We start from the raw sequence: 16,739 nt of genomic DNA on the forward strand, positions 1-16,739 counted from the left end.
CCTAAAAATAAATGAGTGTACACACTTTTCGAGAGAAGTGTAAAGATTTTCCGATTCTCACCTCGACCGCGCTGGGGTGCCGACCCAGAGTGCACTAAACAGATTTGCTAGAAGTGTTTCAATAACCACGTACTCACAACAAACGAGTCTTGAAGTGAAACAGTGAAAAGATGAGTTGAGACGGCACATAACATTGGAAAAGAACCGATGTGATGCCTATGAATTATAGTAAGATGGTGATACAATCCGTTGACCTTCTGTACTCAAACCTTCATCCAACTCTTACTAAAAGATCGCACAAACATCACGCCCACGTGCTCATGAACTGAAGGATCCTGGTGTCAAGGTAGTGGAAAGCTATGTTGAGGCGAACACATCACATCATCGAAAAGGTCTACCAAAGTACGATATGATGGTTATGAATTGTAGCAAGATAATGAGTGGTGACCATTCAATTCAGCGTAAAGATAATGATGCAATCTACTGCTCACCTGCACCACAATCTTCACCAGCCTCTTACCACAAGACGACTCTAACCTCACACCCACATGGAACTCTTTCTGGTAAGTAAGGTAAGCTTGTGAAAAGATTATGCTCCCAACATTTCTGTCTGAAAAGATAAGAATTGGGCGCATACTTCCGCTGAATTGATCGATCGTGAATTCTTCACTGATTGAGCGAGAAACCATGTAAAGAAGGCTAAAAGAACACTCAAGAATTTGAGGATCAAAATAAGTTTATTAAAACTAGAGTACAAGATATCTGGATGAGTGAGAAATCATGCCAAGAACAAACGAGCGAAAGAAGGTAAAGATGCAGAAATAGGAATAATTGTTTATGATTATTTGGTAAATCAACACAGTAAGGTTGACTGGTTCCTTAGCCAAAAAGGAAATAGGTATAAGCTCAAGAATAGTCAAGAACTGTTAATAAGATTTGACGAGGCCAAAGACATTTCAAAATTCACAATACTTTGTGAGGGCTGTTTCAAAGTTCAAAAATTAAACATAGAACCTCTGAATCAACAGAATGACAAAGAAGAAAGATACAAAGCAATCTGCGTAAGCATGCAGTGACACGATTGGCTAACCCAAGGTGATGCCCTTAAGCAAACCAAAGCTCAATGAGTCCAGAGAAGTTCAAAGTAAAGCTCGATCTTCGTACAATGATGAATATGGTAATCTCAAGCCATTACATTGAAAAATTACGAAGCTGAACAGTTAGTGGATAAGGGCACTGGTCAGTTGGGCTACACGCAAGAGGCTAAGTTCACCTCCACCGAAAGTATGTGGACAAGGTGCTAGGACTTACCATCTAGTGCCAAATCCAGGTGAAGTTCAAGAAGTCTGTTTATCCAAACAAGTATGGATCTTCATCAACCAAATCCAGCTACAACAACAAAAAGAATTGCAACTCATTTTGGAAAATTGGTGGGAATAGCGTCTGCTACCGAAGAGTCACTTAAGAAATTATCTAATTTAAATGAAGTCAACGCCCGAAGAATTTGGTGTAGAGCTAACGGTCAAAAGTTAAGGAACTTGATTTCGCCGTTGAGGCAAGCAAGGAGGTTACTGGTAGAACAATCATCGAAGATTCATTCTACTGGTTCACACGAGTTTCTTCAGTGGTAATGAGCCTGAGAACATTGATTTGCTCCCGTCAACTACCACTTACTAATTGTCGTCACCACTAGCGCTTACTTGCTTTCTCAAACACGCACTTCGAATATTTCAAGTAGTTGCCACTGCAATATAATTCTGCCCGCCATTCCTAGGGAACGCATGTCGCAGAGTGGCATCGCCATTTCGTATCTACAGCTGGTCTCGACCAGACTCCCTCAAACTGAGATTTCTAGAACACGTCGCTTCCAAGTAACGCTAATTGTGCCCGCCATTCCCTGAGAATGCACGTCGTAGAGTACAAAACCGCTTCAAAACTTCCAATTTCAACTCACTTAGGGTTTTTCCGTTTCCCAACGCTCTTAGGTAAATCCAATTATGTCCGAAATTCCCAGGGAATGCACGATGTAGAGTACCGATCCGATGTCGAAAGTCATCCAACAATCCACTTCATCACCACTGAGGCACAATCCCGACACGAATTCTTGTATTTCAACTAGAAGGTGAAAATTCAAACAGAGAAAGGTTTGCACAACTATGCCAAATGACACCAAATTCGAAAGTCGTGACATCCAAATGATGTCATGACAAACACACTACTACAATAATAGAAAGTCCTAAGTATGCTCTGAACAAAACCACGCTCTGATACCAATCTGACACGCCCCGACCCCGATATTCCCCAAATACCAGGATAGGCACGTGCTGGCCGACACCCGAAGGTGACGAAAGCCATTTGTTGAGTGCAAATGCTGAAAACAAGTGATAAATAAGGCTTATAAATATAAAAGAATAATGAATATGCAAATAAGAACCATGTTCAGAGCACACCTCTAATCTAGAACACTAAAAGAAAATAATATAAAATTGAATGAAACAAAGGAGTGGGTCCTACACCGAGAGGACTCGAAGATGCCGATGCGGAAGTGCCTGGACGTCGGGATTGTATACCTCGATTCTAAGTCCTGAAGGGGGCGCAAAACAAACATGAGTGGACCAAGTTGATATATATATAATAAAACAGTTATCAACGTATTAACCCCCAGTTTTTATGAAAACACAAGTATAATGAGAAACATAGGTTTTCCGAAATCTAGCATGTCGTGCAATGTCTCAAATCATCATTCGCATAAAATAATAATCACTAGTGAATGTCCAATATAACACTTCAGGCCCCATGCCGGCTCCCCGTCTCTGAGCACACAGTCAGAGGAAAATGCATTCAGGCCCCTTGCCGGCTCCCCGTCTCTGAGCAGACAGTCAGAGGAAAACACACTCCAGGCCCTATGCCAACATCAAACCGTCGCCCGGGACGGACCGGATCTATCCCTACGTCCCGTAGCGGAAGGGACCACTAGGTAAGTACAAAACCAGTGAACATACATATATTGAAAATCAACTTCATAGTATAAAGTCATCCATCATCTATACTATAAAGAGGTGTTCTAAACATGTTCTAAATATCATATCGTCATCCATCAGATATGCTATAAGAACATGGGTTATAGGAAAAATAGTAATAATTCAAACTAGCCTCAATAAGCATGTTATCTCGTAAAACGTTCATAAAACATAATCATCAAATCATGCTTTTCATGTATGCAATTCTACTATCAAAAACATGCATTTTTAGAAGGGGTCCACTCACAGTACTTCGCCGTCGAAAAGCCACGCCATCTAGCGAAGAAGGAAACGCCACAGATAATCGCCCCTAAACACATAAATGGTACATTTAGTCAAACTCTACTCAAACGATTGAATTTGGGAAAACGGACATCGAAAACGGGTTCAGAACGTCGAAATTAGCCTAGGAGGGTTCCCGCACGAAAACTCAAAAAGTCAACGGTCAAAGTCAACGTTGACCGTTGACCCGGTTAAAGTCAAAGTCAACGCCGACCGTTGACCAGGTCAACGGGTCAACGGGTCACGGGTTTGGGCTTTAGGGTTTTGGGTTAGGGTAATTGGGTTTAGGTTTTAGGTGGGTTGGGTTTGGATTAGAAGGAAAGTGGATTTGGGTTTGAAACCTCATGGCCCAAAGGCCTAAATAAAAGGGTAATGGGTTTGGGCTTGCAACCAGGGTTTTGGGCTTGGCAGGAAAGGCCCAAAGGCCTTTGGGTTTGGTGGTCGCCGGATTCCAAGGAGGGAGAAGGCCGGTTTTCGGCCGGAAAATTCCCAAGCTCCTTTGGAGCTCAAAACTCAACCAAAACATGTCATTCAATATACCAAATTGAAGCCCCGAAGGTAAGGAATCGAAATATACCCTTGGTTCCCGTCATCGTGGTCGGAGTTGGCCGGAAAACAGCCTGGAAGCCACGGGTGTCCGCCGGAACTGGGTAAGATTCAAATGAGCATAACTTCTTCAATACTCAATTAAATTGGGTGAAACAAAACGGAAAGTTGTAGTACTCAGCGAGACGAAGAGATTGATACCTTGCACGCCGGCCAACTCGCCGTGGTTTGGCCGGAAATCGCCTCGAAAGTCACTGAGGTCGCCGGAAACTGGGTAAGATTCAAATGAGTATAACTTCTTCAATACTCAATGAAATTGGGTGAAACAAAAAGGAAAGTTGTAGTACTCAGCGAGACGAAGAGATTGATATCTCGCACGCCGGCTAAATCGCCGTGGTTTGGCCGGAAATTGCCTCGAAAGGGGCGGTGCTCGCCGGAAACTGGGAAATGCCTCCGAGGTGGTTTTCTTCGTGGTTTGACGTCCAAAGCACAACCACAGGGTTAGAAAAGAGTTATAGGTGTGGGCATGGGTGTGTGTGTGTGTGTGTTCTTGTCGGAGGAAGGAGCACCGAGAGGAGGAGAAAGGAGAGAGAGCACGGGAAGAGAGAGTGAGGGAGAAGAGAGAGACTTTTCAGTAACAAAAAAAATAAAGGAAAAGGAAAAAGGGAAGAGACCGGGAAACAAAAACAGGGGTGGGCCCTTGGGCTCACCAATTAAGGCTAGAAAAACAATTTTAAAAAGGAAGGTACCCCCAAACTTAGTGAAAATACAAAAATACCCATTTTCTTACGTAAAACCCGGGACGGGTTCTTACAGAACGAAACAAGGCCCGAAGATTGAAGGAAAAGGGCAAGGCAAATGATGATTATGCTGCTCAACAGGAAGTAGCCGCCGCATTGCGATTAATGGCGGAGCAAAATGCCTTTGCCGTAGAAGAAATGATCCGTGGGCATGAAGAACGGGCGAAACAAATACAAGAAGAGATGGATGATAGGAATATGCAATGGAACACTTTGGATTATAGTCCAATGAGTAAAAAAAAAGAGGGAAATTATGGCCCGACAGCTATTGTTTACGTCCGACTATACTCCTACAATGGCGAATGGTGAAGATGATGTTGATTACGAACTTTAAATTTAAGTTCTTGTAATTTTAAAATTTAAGTTGTTTTTTTTTTTAATTTTAGTTGTAATTTTTAAATATAAGTTATAGTTTTTAAATTTAACTTGTTGTAGTTTTTAAATTTAAATAATAAATTATGTTTGGCCCTATGGCCCTCAGTTAGAGAAGGTAAGAAATACGGCCCTGCATTGATCATTAAAATATTAATTTCTTGGAGGACCAGAGGGCTCATTTTAGCCCTATAGCCCTCCAAGAAATTAATATTTTAATGAACAGTGTCAGGCCATATTTCTTACCATCTCCAACAGAGGGGGCAGAGGGCCATAGGCCAAACATAGCCCTGTGACAAAAAACCATCTCAAATCGAGGGGGCCAAAGAGCCAAACATAATTTATTATTTTAATTTAAAAACTATAACAACTTAAATTTAAAAATAGCTAAACACGTTGCAAACATAATTAAGTTTATCCTTTCGCACTAACCACCTTGGCCCTTTTGTTGTAGCTGGAGCTGAGCTGCTACTGGTAGGCTGTGATGCGAGTGATGGTTTGCTCGCGCTTCTCTTCTGCCAGATCTAAGCTTGTGGTCATCTCCTTCCTATTTTGCTCAAATCTTGGCAGTAAGGTGCTGATACTTGGCACGATGACATTTGGGAGGAATGATTGCTTCTAAACCATCTGCTAAAGATAAAGGTGTCTCATTGGTGGCTCGTCATTTGGTCATGCGATATGCCCATAGACATCCGGGGAGTTCGTCTGGCCACTTTCCCTTCTTGTCGGAAAGGGATTTTTTGAGGTAGTCGAGAATCGTCTTGTTGGATGCTTCGCCCTGCCCATTGCATTGAGGATATCTCGATGTGGACATGTGCTGCTTAATATCATACTTTTGAAAGAACTTCATCAAATATTTTCCCACGAATTACGGGTCGTTGTTGGTGACAATGGATTGGGGATGCCAAATCGACAAATAATGTTCCTTCATATGAAGCGCTCTATGTCCGGCTGAGTTGTGGTTGTCATGGGCTCTGATTTTACCCATTTGGTGAAGTAATCGGTTGCCATGATCATCATGCCTCTGCCCCCAGTAGCGTGCCACATTAGCTTTACCAAGTCGATTGCCCACTGCATAAACGGCGAATGACTCGTTTGTGGGTATAGCTCGCTAGTACCAGTTGTAACGTTGGAAGCAATCACACTTTTGCACTAACTTCTTAGCATCTTGATGCATGGTAGGCCAGTAGTAGCTTGCATTAAGAGCCTTTTGCACTAAGGATTGGCCTTCGGAATGATTTCCACAAACGACTTCGTGGATTGAGCTTAGAACTTTTAGGTCGTTGGGAGGCGCCAAGCAACAGAGATGTGGTCCAGTGTAGGATCTTAAGGCGAGAATGTTGTTCCACATGTAGTAGTGTGCTGCCTTTATTTGGAGCTTTCTACACTTCAACCTTTCCGTGGGGAGTTGTATTAACTCGTGACACTTCGGTTGCCGACTCTGCCTTTATGCTTGGCTTGTCTAGATATTCAACCGGGATAGAGCATTTGAGTTGGTGGTCAAGGGCAAAGCCTAGGTTGGCTAGTGCATCCGCATAGGCATTGTTTGCCCGCGGAACTTGAGTGAGGGTGCAAGTCTGAAATGCCTCAAGTTGCTTGCATACTTTCTCTAAATATTGCGCCATCCTTGGATGTTTTCCCGTGTACTCCCCAATAGTCTGCCTAGTGATTAGCTGGGAATCGGAATGAATTGCAAGCTTTTTCACCGCCAAGTCTTTTGTCATTTGGAGGCCTGCTAGTAAAGCTTTGTACTCTGTTTCATTATTGGATGCCTTGAAGCCTAAAGTAATTGCCTGCTCAAGCATTGAACCGTCTGGGGTGACATAGACCATGCCTGCTTCCGAGCCTTTGTAGTTAGATGCACCGTCGACGTGCAAATGCCAGAAGTCTCCATCGGGCATAGCAGGCGTGGCTAAGGTGTGCTTGGCTGCCTTCGGAGTGTCATTGTGTCACTCTGTTGCATCGCCTAAGCTAGGCGTGGAGGCGCAGTAGGGAACCGTGGAGCTGAGGGCATGTTACACGTAGCAGGAGATACTCAACTGCCGGTATCAGGCCGCTCTGGAGCTGAATTATGGAGCAAGGGTCAACTAAGGCCATGTGACTCGTAGCAGGAGGTGGTGCTCAACTTGCCGGTACATGTTGCTCCTATGTAGAATCTTCTGGGACGACGAGGACAAAATTTACTTTCGAGTGTCCTTCTAGTGTTCGTTTACCCTTGGCGTGCCTTTTGAGTTAAGTTGTTGCGTTCCTAAAAAAACTTTGCTCTGCCAATGTCTGCGCCTTTATCATCGCACATCTGGATTAGGCGGAATAGTGCGTCATGAGGATGACTGTGTGCGTCTGAAGGTATAACTTGAGCTTCCAAGTTGCAACACCTGTCTCCAAAGTTAGCTTTTGAATTTCTGGTAGCTAGTTTTCGCATTGAGGAGAGCTTTTGAACTGTGGAATACAGGTAGTTGGGCCCCAAGCTCTTCTCGTATGATGGTAAAGCTTATTGCTGCTTCAGATGTGGCTGCTCGTCCAGTCAGACCTTGAATCTCCTTCAGAGTAGTGGGGGACTTCGCGAAAGAGTCTGCCAAAGTTAGATCTTCTTTTATGATCAATTCTCTGAATAGCGGGTGGTCTGCTGGGAGTCCTTTTTGGAAGATTGCTTTAGCTATTGAGTCGTTACATCCGACTAAATTTTCCTTCTTTGCTTTGAACCTCTTCACATAGTCGCAAAGTGACTCCTTTAGGTTCTTCTTGATGTTGAATAAGTGGTATAACTTTTTCTTGATCAAGCGATATGATGAATATTCTTTGGTGAAAACTAAAGAAAATTTATCGAAACTCCGAATAGATTGTGGCAGCAGGGTGTAGAACCAATCTTGGGCCTTGCCTTGTAGAGTGGTGGAGAATATCTTGCACATGAGATCATCGTTATTTCAATAGAGGATCATTGTGCTTCGATAATGCTTTAGGTGTTTCTCTGGGTCTCCATCCCCTTTGAAGGATGTGAAATATGGCATACTGAACTTGCATGAAGGCTTTGCCTGCTCGATCTCGTCCATGAAGGGTAATCTACTTATGTTGGTCATGTCCCATCATAATGCCTCGTTAATGACCTTGTTGCGTTGGAAATCATGCAATCGCTCGGTCATGAACCTTTTTACTTTTTCCTAAATTTGCCTTTGTCGGTCAGGAGATGTCAAAAATTTACCTTTCTACTGGTCTAGGCTGCTCTTTTACGTGCTCGACTCGTCTATGATGTGGTTGCGGTGCATGTGGTTCATTCCTAGCAGGCAAGGGAATTCTTCATAAGCTGATGGTTGAGCTTGAGCTGGATTGAGTGATTGCTTTTCTCCATCCTTTGTGCTGCCTACTCCGATGTGAGGTGGAGGATACTCCTTGCAAGCCTAGCTGTAAATGAACACTTTACCTAGAAGGTTGCTCATATTGATTATCGGAGTGTGGCCCTAACCATGAATGTATGCTCTTCTGTGGGCTTATCTTAGGGGCTCAATCAGGAGTGTACACTGCCTGAATGCTCGGTTTATGGCTGGTCGAATGCTTGCTTGTCGAGACGCTGCTGGAGAGGTTCTTCGTCTACCCTTGTCCTACTTCGAGACATCTTATCTAGGGCACGTTGCATCTCAATGCGCTACAAAAGCTGATTCACCAAGATCGTCTGTTGTACGAGGGCGCTCGTCAATTCTACGACTTGTCAAGACAAGTGTTGATCTCCATTTGGGTTGGAAAAGCTTGGAAGAAATACGTCTCCTTGAGCAGTGGAACTGTGGTAGACTCTGGGCGCGAGATTTGAGTTGGGAAATGTCAAATCCGCAGAGAAATGTGGTGAAAATGCCCTTGGTTCAATCGTAGACCCAGAAATTTGAAGTCGGGACGGTTAAACTAATCTTCGATCGATTTGGGCTGCTTGGAAGTCCACAGGAGCAGGCTAGGCCGCGGGAGCCACTCCACTCATCGTTGTGTTGAGCCTCGTAGATCTTCGCGGTCCTAATCCTTGAACATTGGAATTTCCATTTGTCGAGGTTTCCGAATCTCTTGCCATTGTACTTTTCTTTTACGTTTTATCGAAGAATTTTTAAAAAAAAATTCCAAGAATAAGAACATACGAAAAATCTACAAGTGAACAAGAAAACGAAAAACCTTGAATGCGAGAGTTTTCTAAGAGCGTTTGATCAAGACTCTCAATGAAAACACCAATTTGTGGATGAAAATTTCTTCCTTCTTGTTCTTGGATGAAAATGCACCTGCAAAAACAATTAACACCTTAGGTCAAGGCCAAGAGTCTCACGTGCCCAAGAGCCTCAAGCACATATAAAAGCAAAAATTGCATCCTATCATTCTAATTTATAAATCTCTACCACCGAACGATATTTGACGTTTCATGAAATTAATAAACTAACATTTAATTTTTTAAAAGTTGATAGTAATAGTAACGTGATAAAATAATATTGATTTTATTTTGATTAAGTGCAGGACGCTTTGCCTGTTGAAGACCATCATTGAGCACATCACATTACTTGTACAATATTTTTCTTTTATGTCTAGATCTCATGTTTTTTAGAAGGCGAATTTTCTCACTGATACCATTACTAGCTTTGACCGCTTCATTCAAAATACATATCTTTGGGATAAGTCTTTACTCATTGTTGCTAGAAATGCTTTTCTTTTCGATTATACCGAAAATAGTTGTACTGGAGATTTTGTTCTTTGAATAATTTTAATTTTCCACAAAATAAAAAAAGCACCTAACCAAATCAGACTAATTACTGCTCAATTCAGTCTAAATGACACTTTTGTGTTCAAACTTCAAACCTATGCAAAATAGTGGGATTGGTTTGATTCAACCAACCAACCAAAACTAGCTAAACACGTTGCAAACATAATTACGTGCAGATGGACATTTATGCTCACTAGCAAATCCAAGCTAAACTAGATTTTGGTCCCCTAAGAGAAAATTATATAAATTTGAAAACTTTGGTATGCCTTCACAAACTGGATAATATCGTTACACGATTTATAATATTGGATTCATACATCCTGTAAGCTCTGCGCCCCGCCAAAACATCTCGGTTGAAAGATTCAGAAACACACAAAGTAATGAAGGCCAACATCAAGATATGAGCAAATTTTACAATTTAGCCACTCACACACTAGTCACTGCATAATAACAGAACGGGGTTTCAATGAATAATCTATTTACTTTTCTAAAGTAAGTACTCGCTGAGAAAGTTGCGGTGCAGCGCTTTTGGCCGCCTGCTCCGAAGCATTGGCCAGCCCCTGTAACATTCTCAGAATCTCAGTTGTGTCTTCCAGGTAGTACTTGGCCTTGCTGGGCTTCTGACCGACAGTGCAAGCAAACACTTCAGCCACCGGAGAGAGAGAGTCCCTTGAACTCATTATCGCCTCAAACATGTCTTCGTCGGATCTGTCATCCCCAATACACAGAACAAAATCTGGAAGCATTGCTTTCTGTTTCATTGCTACGAGGAGACGTTCCGCTGCAAGGCCTTTGTTGACACCCTATGAGATGGTCATAGAAGAAGAGAAACTTGTAAGGTCTGGGGCTAAGCTTCCGCTCTATACCACCGAAACCTCAAAGAGAGTTTGCAATACTTTTTTCACTTTTCATGCTTCAAAATCTTAAAAACAAATATCACACTGTAATATCTGAACTGAAATATATAGGAGAATCACTAAAAGTCAACATACAATTTATGATCCATACAAGAGATGCTATTATGAGTCTAATCAATTCAAAACAGTCCAATAAATTAGATTCACCATGAGATGTTTCTTCCTTGAAAAAAAATGAAAAATCTTTAAAGATTAGAGAATGATAGGTTACACTTATTAATAGATTTGAATCCTCTCGACTTCTCCCAACTCAATTGCATAAGGTTACTCGACACTCTCCAATTTTCTGACCTGTTAGTTAAAACCCAGGTTGGAACTCATCTTTAAAATTCGTTTCAAGGAAAAAGTTCCCGTCTGTTTCTTCCAAAAGGTGCCCGTTTGCTTATACATTAACCCAAAAGGTATGCAGGGGATGTGGAACAATGCTAACACTTACTTCTGCACCAGGATTGCAGGGTTGCAGACACTAGGTTTTCCCACTCTACCTTGGCCAAGCAATATAAACTTGACCCATCCTTACGATACAGCTACTCTGAAACCATGTTAAACCCAGTTCATAACACTGGCAGAGAGAGTTAGCATAGTTCCACATCACATGAGTACCATTTGGGATTGCAATGTACAAATGCATGAGCACGCTTTCCTTGAAAGCCAATCTTTAAGGATGAAATTCTACCCCTCGGCTTAACATGGTATGAGAATAAACAAAGGGCACCCTTTCCTTGTAAGCTAGTTCTTGAGAATGAGTCCTACTCATGGGTTTTAACGCAATTATCTGGACATTAATTAATGGAATGTTCAATTCTTGCAGGTAATGCCGTCCCTAAAGAATATATTCCTTTGCACATAGGGAATTCAGGATTCTTTTTGTACCTAATACTCCAATGTCATCTGTTGCTTTGGAATCTTAGTCCTCATTATAGTGAGAACATATCAAACTTATAATGATAATTATAATATTTAAGAACGTCTCAATTACTTGGTGCATGTTACTATAGAAGACAAGATTAGACTTAGGAATGGCTATAAACTGACAGTGGAAGGAGAACAAAGAGCTACTAACCTGAGGTTTAACTTCTACAATGTGCTGACCACTCTTGACAGAAACTGGCTCATTGGCAAGAACACTTTCCAGGTGATCTAGAAGCTCCTTAGCCTGACAAAAGCCAAAATCTGGATCTGCGTATTGATAATTCCAAACAAGAGCACTTTCTTTGGTCTCTATGGTAGAACCATCGGTTGTTTCGGTATATAACTGCATTACTGGCTCAGCAATCTGTTTCCAATCAAAATCTGGAATAGAGATACAAGTTTCCCAGTCGGCATTATGATTTGACCTGAAAAAGAGTATCGATCAAAATTAAATACACCACAAACAAACAAAGAAATCTTCAGACATGTTTCTCTTTCCAAAATTCCATGAATGAAAAATGCATCACTAGGTTAGAGACTGATATGAAGGTTACTGTGGTACACCTCACGTCCCCAGAATAAAAAAGGATACAAACTAGCACAACTCTATTATTAAGAGTTGTAGCATTTGAATTCAAAATTTTCAGCATATAAATGGGCACAACTCCATTATCAAGCATATGACAATCCGAAACATGTGAGAAATAATAAATTGAGCTCCAATTCCAGTTCTTCAACATGAATAGTTTTATCTGCTGTAACATAATTACTAGAACTTTTCATGTTTCAGTATTAAGGGTATCTAAAAATGATGTAAATTGAGTGACATAATCTTTTGATAGGAAGAGCTACCCTAATTAATATGTAGGGAAAATAATTCAACATATGTAGTAGCCATCCTAATTTCACTAATTCCTTTCCGCCCTTCTATTTTGTACAAAAGAGTAGTTTATATTTTGAAATACATTTTTTAATTGAAATATTGAATACACAAGCTGTTAGTAAACTGGACAAGTGAGACTGCAAGTTCGTCAGTTCTTCGTACAACTAGAAACTGAAGCTGCCCAACCTTCTCGGACACAAACCTTGACCAGATCTAATCCTAGTTCGATATTACTATGCTGAAAGCTAAAATTATTTCAATTTTGCAACCAGAAAGCTACAAAGGGTTATATACTGGGAAAATTCAAAGATGTTTTAATTAAGCAATTTAATTAAGAAAAATGACAAGAAGAAAAGTAGAAGTTTATAGTATCTGCTCCTCTTCTTTCCTGTCTTTTTCTAACTTGTCCATGTGACATCTACAACCAGAACTTAGCCACTGATAGAAGACCAACTAAGATAAGTTACATTAACAAGTTCTTTTTTATTTCTCATCATATTTTCCTCTTTTTGTTCCTTCGTTTTTAAAGTGTGTATGTAATACCTATAACAAGGACTTGATTAGGACAAAGATCCAAAACCAAAAATCACAAGTTTAAGTTTATGGCCGGAAACTGCAGTTAGTGGGAAATGTAGAGCTGCACCGGCCTTGAAAGAGAGGATGGCCTAGAAGACTTATAGAAAGGCAAATTAGCAGGCTTGAGGTTGAGGTTATATTCTACTGCAGGAAACTGAAATATACAGGAATTGAATTTGAATGACATGAAAAGTAAATATTAATATAAAGAAAAGTTCTATGTAGCTTGTAGGAACTGCAGGGAAACAAGAAGTAGGGGGCTATAACAACAAACAGGCACGTACCTCACATAATAGCCATGCTCTGCTGCAATCCCAAGCTTTTCACAAGAAGAAAACCACTTGGTTAAAGTCTTTCTGTCTTTCCCACTAACAAGAAAGACAACATTCTTGGGATCATTGCATAAATTGTTCAAGATTCCAACAGCCTCTGTATTAGGAGTGGTAATAATTGAACCCGGCAGCATCATAGCACCATCATAATCCAAAAGAATCGCTCGATTCTTGGTCCTTTTATAAGCTGAAACAATAAGTTCAACTGAAAGCTTTCTGAAATTTGGATCCAAAACAATCACCCGGAACCCTAAGCCAAAACCAATTCCCCAGCACCTTCTCCTCATATGATCCCTACATGCCCTTTCAAGATCCTGCAAGAAGCTGCGCGCCCAATATGCAACATCATGTGTAATGACATACCTATAATGCTTCTCGTGTCGCAACTGTTTTTCTGCCTCTGGCACCATAAGAGCAGAATCCATAGCTTCAGCAACAGCATCAATGTTCCATGGGTTGACTCGGATTGCCCCGCTTAGTGATGGAGAGCATCCTATAAACTCGGATACCACTAGCATGCTTTTCTTTGGGGTTGTTGGGTTTAGTCCTAAAGTCTCATCTAGCTTCTCATTTCCTTGGCGGCAGATAATATACTCATAGGGTATAAGATTCATTCCATCCCTCACCGCTGTAACAAGACAACACTCCGCAATTGCATAATAAGCAATTCGCTCATAAAACTGAAGCGGGGTATCAATCAAGACCACAGGTTTGTATCCTTCCTTTCCAAATGTCTCGTTGATCCTCTTCACTGTGGCATCAGTTTCTACCTGGACCTCTCGGACATCTTTCCCCCGGCCTCTGGCAGGGTTAGCAACTTGAACCAAAACAACCTTACCCCTCTTATCAGGATGTAGAATAAGCAATTGTTCCATGGCCAAAAGTTTCAAGCTGATTCCTTTAAATATGTCCATATCATCAACCCCAAGCAAAACAGTTTTCCCCCTAAACTGATCTTGCAACTCAGCAACTTTAGATTCAGTCTCTGGAAGATTCAACACATTTTGGAGCTGGTGTAAGTGTATCCCAACAGGAAGAATCTTAATGCTTACAGTGCGACCATAATACTCAAGCCCGATGTATCCTCGCTTAGATTGATATGAAAGGCCAAGCATTCTACTACAACAAGAGAGGAAGTGCCTAGCATAATCAAAAGTATGGAAGCCAATAAGGTCAGAATTCAGAAGTGCTCTTAGAAGGTCATCTCTTACAGGAAGTGTCCTGTATATCTCAGACGAAGGGAACGGGCTGTGGAGAAAGAATCCAAGCCTCAATCTATTAAACCTCTTCCTCAAAAATGTTGGCAACACCATCAAATGGTAGTCATGAACCCACACCAAATCATCATCAGGGCTAATCACTTCCATTACTTTATCTGCAAATATCTTGTTCACGGAAACATAAGCTTGCCATAGAGACCGATCAAACCTACCACCAAGATCTGGTGAGAGAGGAAGCATGTAATGAAATAAAGGCCACAAATGTTGTTTACAAAAACCATGATAAAATTTACTAAAAAGGTCAGGTGGGATAAATGCAGGGACGCATTTGAAAGTATCAAGCAAAGTTTGGGCTACATCATCTTGCTCACTTGGGTCAATTTCTTCTTTAAGGCAACCAATATAGACTACTTCTACATCTTCTCCCAGGCCATCTTTGAGTTGCAAAAGAAGTGAATCCTCATCCCAGCTAAAGTACCATTCGCCATCGTCTCTCCGATGGGCCCGAAGTGGAAGCTGATTTCCCACTATGATCATCCGTTCTTGAGCAATGGATGACGGAGCATCAGAGCCAACGCTATTACTGTTGTCATCATCAAACTCAGACAATACTCCAGCGACAGTTGCCACTCGGGGAAACCTCTTCTTCTCGCGGCCAAAAGTTGGGGAGTCACCAGAAGTAAGGTCAAGTAAGCTAGAATAGGACCTTGAAACCATTGTGAGGACGAATCGGGAACTTCTGGTCAGCTTGGAAGTGAAAGAGGACTGTGCTGATTCCTCAGGGCCTACTTCTACAAAGAATTAACAACCCATAAACACGAAACACAAAAAAAAAAACACATGAAATATCAACAGAAAATCAAACCATTAACAAAAGAAATCTACTGCAGCTGCACAGATTATAGTACCAATAGTTGAGTTGTGACAGCATAAACTGGGATAGAAGCTTCACTATAATACAGAGATGCTTTTACAAACAAATAAATTTTACTAGAAAGCTCTTTTAATTAGCTTTCCTCTCTCAGCAGAAATCAAAATTTTACAGAATTAGAGCAGTTAAATGTAATAAAGAGCCAAAAATTAAAATCTGAAACTCACACAATTATTTGAACAAAACCCAGAAAAATCAAGAACCTAAGTAACAGATTTGGAATTACCCAGATGCCTAAATCTGAAGAAATTAGATCCAAAACTGAGAAATAATCACCTCCAGAGTGCAGTCATAAAGCAACCCAGAAATGCAAGAATCTTGAGGAGAGTCTGTCTGTCTATCTATCTATCTACCCATCAAATTAGCTTGAGAAATCAAAATGCATATTCAACCCACCTTCCATCACAAAAAGTAAAAATAATCTAGAGAGAGAGAGAGTCAACTAAGCAAGTGAATGAAAGATGCAGCAGCAAGCGGCACCAGCACCAGCACTCAAAACCAAGTGGAAAAATGCACCAAAAAAGTAGATTCCAACTTGAAAGATCAGAAGAATAACCATGAAAAATAAAGCTTTAAAATAATCATTCCACACTTCACAGTGAATGAGTGTGTTAGTGAGAGAAACTGCTCACCTTTTGGCTTTGGTGAAGAATGACGGTGCACTGAGACCCCAAAGATGCTCCCTTTTTACTCTCTCTCTCTCTCTGAATTGCATTTGGAGAAAATGAAAGGCCAGTGCGTTTGCTAAAATTTGGTAAAAAATCTCACTGAGACCACTATTTCCTTTTACATTCGACAAAATAACAAAAGGGATGTCCTTTTACAAAGAATTAGATGCTCTCTGTTACTTTTCTCTCTCTAATTTTGTTGTAACTTCTAATAGCGATGACTTACTGGGGAGATTTTTTTGAGAAATAATGTTTGAGAGGTCAAATTTTTTAATTTAAATTTGTAAATTAAATGATGCGATCGCTAATAATTGGATTGTTATTTTGTAACACATCAATTAGTTTGTAAATTTAATTTAAAATTTTCGTCTTCCTACCCTTATCCATTTTTAATGTGGTGGAACACAAAAAGAGTTTTCAGTGTGTCCACAACACGGATAATCAGTATACAAATAGTGAGATACTTGTGTTAAAAAATTAACTTCAAAAAAAAAGAAAAAAACTTTCCACTACTTATATAATAAAATATTGAATATCACCCGTGTTTTGGAGAT

General features: G+C 40.8%; 1 protein-coding gene and 1 long non-coding RNA gene across 5 annotated transcripts; both read right to left on the reverse strand.

Annotated features, from left to right (window-relative positions):
* Positions 1-1,789: 1,789 nt before the first annotated feature.
* LOC137709811 (uncharacterized) lies at positions 1,790-3,954 on the reverse strand. Its single transcript, XR_011064929.1, has 3 exons — positions 3,880-3,954; positions 3,268-3,330; positions 1,790-2,584 (listed from the first exon to the last, which is right to left on the reverse strand). It is a non-coding gene; the product is annotated as an uncharacterized lncRNA (long non-coding RNA).
* A 6,009-nt stretch (positions 3,955-9,963) lies between these two features.
* Positions 9,964-16,255, reverse strand: LOC137710390 (alpha,alpha-trehalose-phosphate synthase [UDP-forming] 5-like). Of its 4 annotated transcripts, none has more exons than XM_068449359.1 (4): positions 16,150-16,255; positions 13,319-15,377; positions 11,727-12,000; positions 9,964-10,549 (listed from the first exon to the last, which is right to left on the reverse strand). In XM_068449359.1, the coding sequence occupies exons 2-4, from the start codon at positions 15,301-15,303 to the stop codon at positions 10,226-10,228; spliced, it is 2,583 nt and encodes an 860-aa protein (XP_068305460.1). In that variant the 5' UTR covers positions 15,304-15,377; positions 16,150-16,255; the 3' UTR covers positions 9,964-10,225. The 4 variants fall into 4 exon arrangements, with proteins under 4 accessions (XP_068305460.1, XP_068305463.1, XP_068305461.1 ...); XM_068449362.1 differs by lacking the exon at positions 16,150-16,255 and adding an exon at positions 15,794-16,124 and having other exon boundaries at positions 13,319-15,371; XM_068449360.1 differs by lacking the exon at positions 16,150-16,255 and adding an exon at positions 15,794-16,124.
* Between the last annotated feature and the right edge of the window lie 484 nt (positions 16,256-16,739).

This window comes from Pyrus communis, chromosome 12, assembly GCF_963583255.1.
Source record: "Pyrus communis chromosome 12, drPyrComm1.1, whole genome shotgun sequence".
Lineage (NCBI taxonomy): Eukaryota > Viridiplantae > Streptophyta > Magnoliopsida > Rosales > Rosaceae > Pyrus > Pyrus communis.

Bases quoted from the DNA above. Each gene is read 5' to 3' on its own strand.
- LOC137710390 (XM_068449359.1), bottom strand. From the start codon at position 15,303: ATGGTTTCAAGGTCCTATTCTAGCTTACTTGACCTTACTTCTGGTGAC. The intron at 12,001-13,318 runs GTACGTGCCTGT...ACTCTTTTTCAG, and splicing joins GAGCATGGCTATTATGTGAG to GTCAAATCATAATGCCGACT. The intron at 10,550-11,726 runs GTTAGTAGCTCT...ACCATCTCATAG, and splicing joins TTGTAGAAGTTAAACCTCAG to GGTGTCAACAAAGGCCTTGC.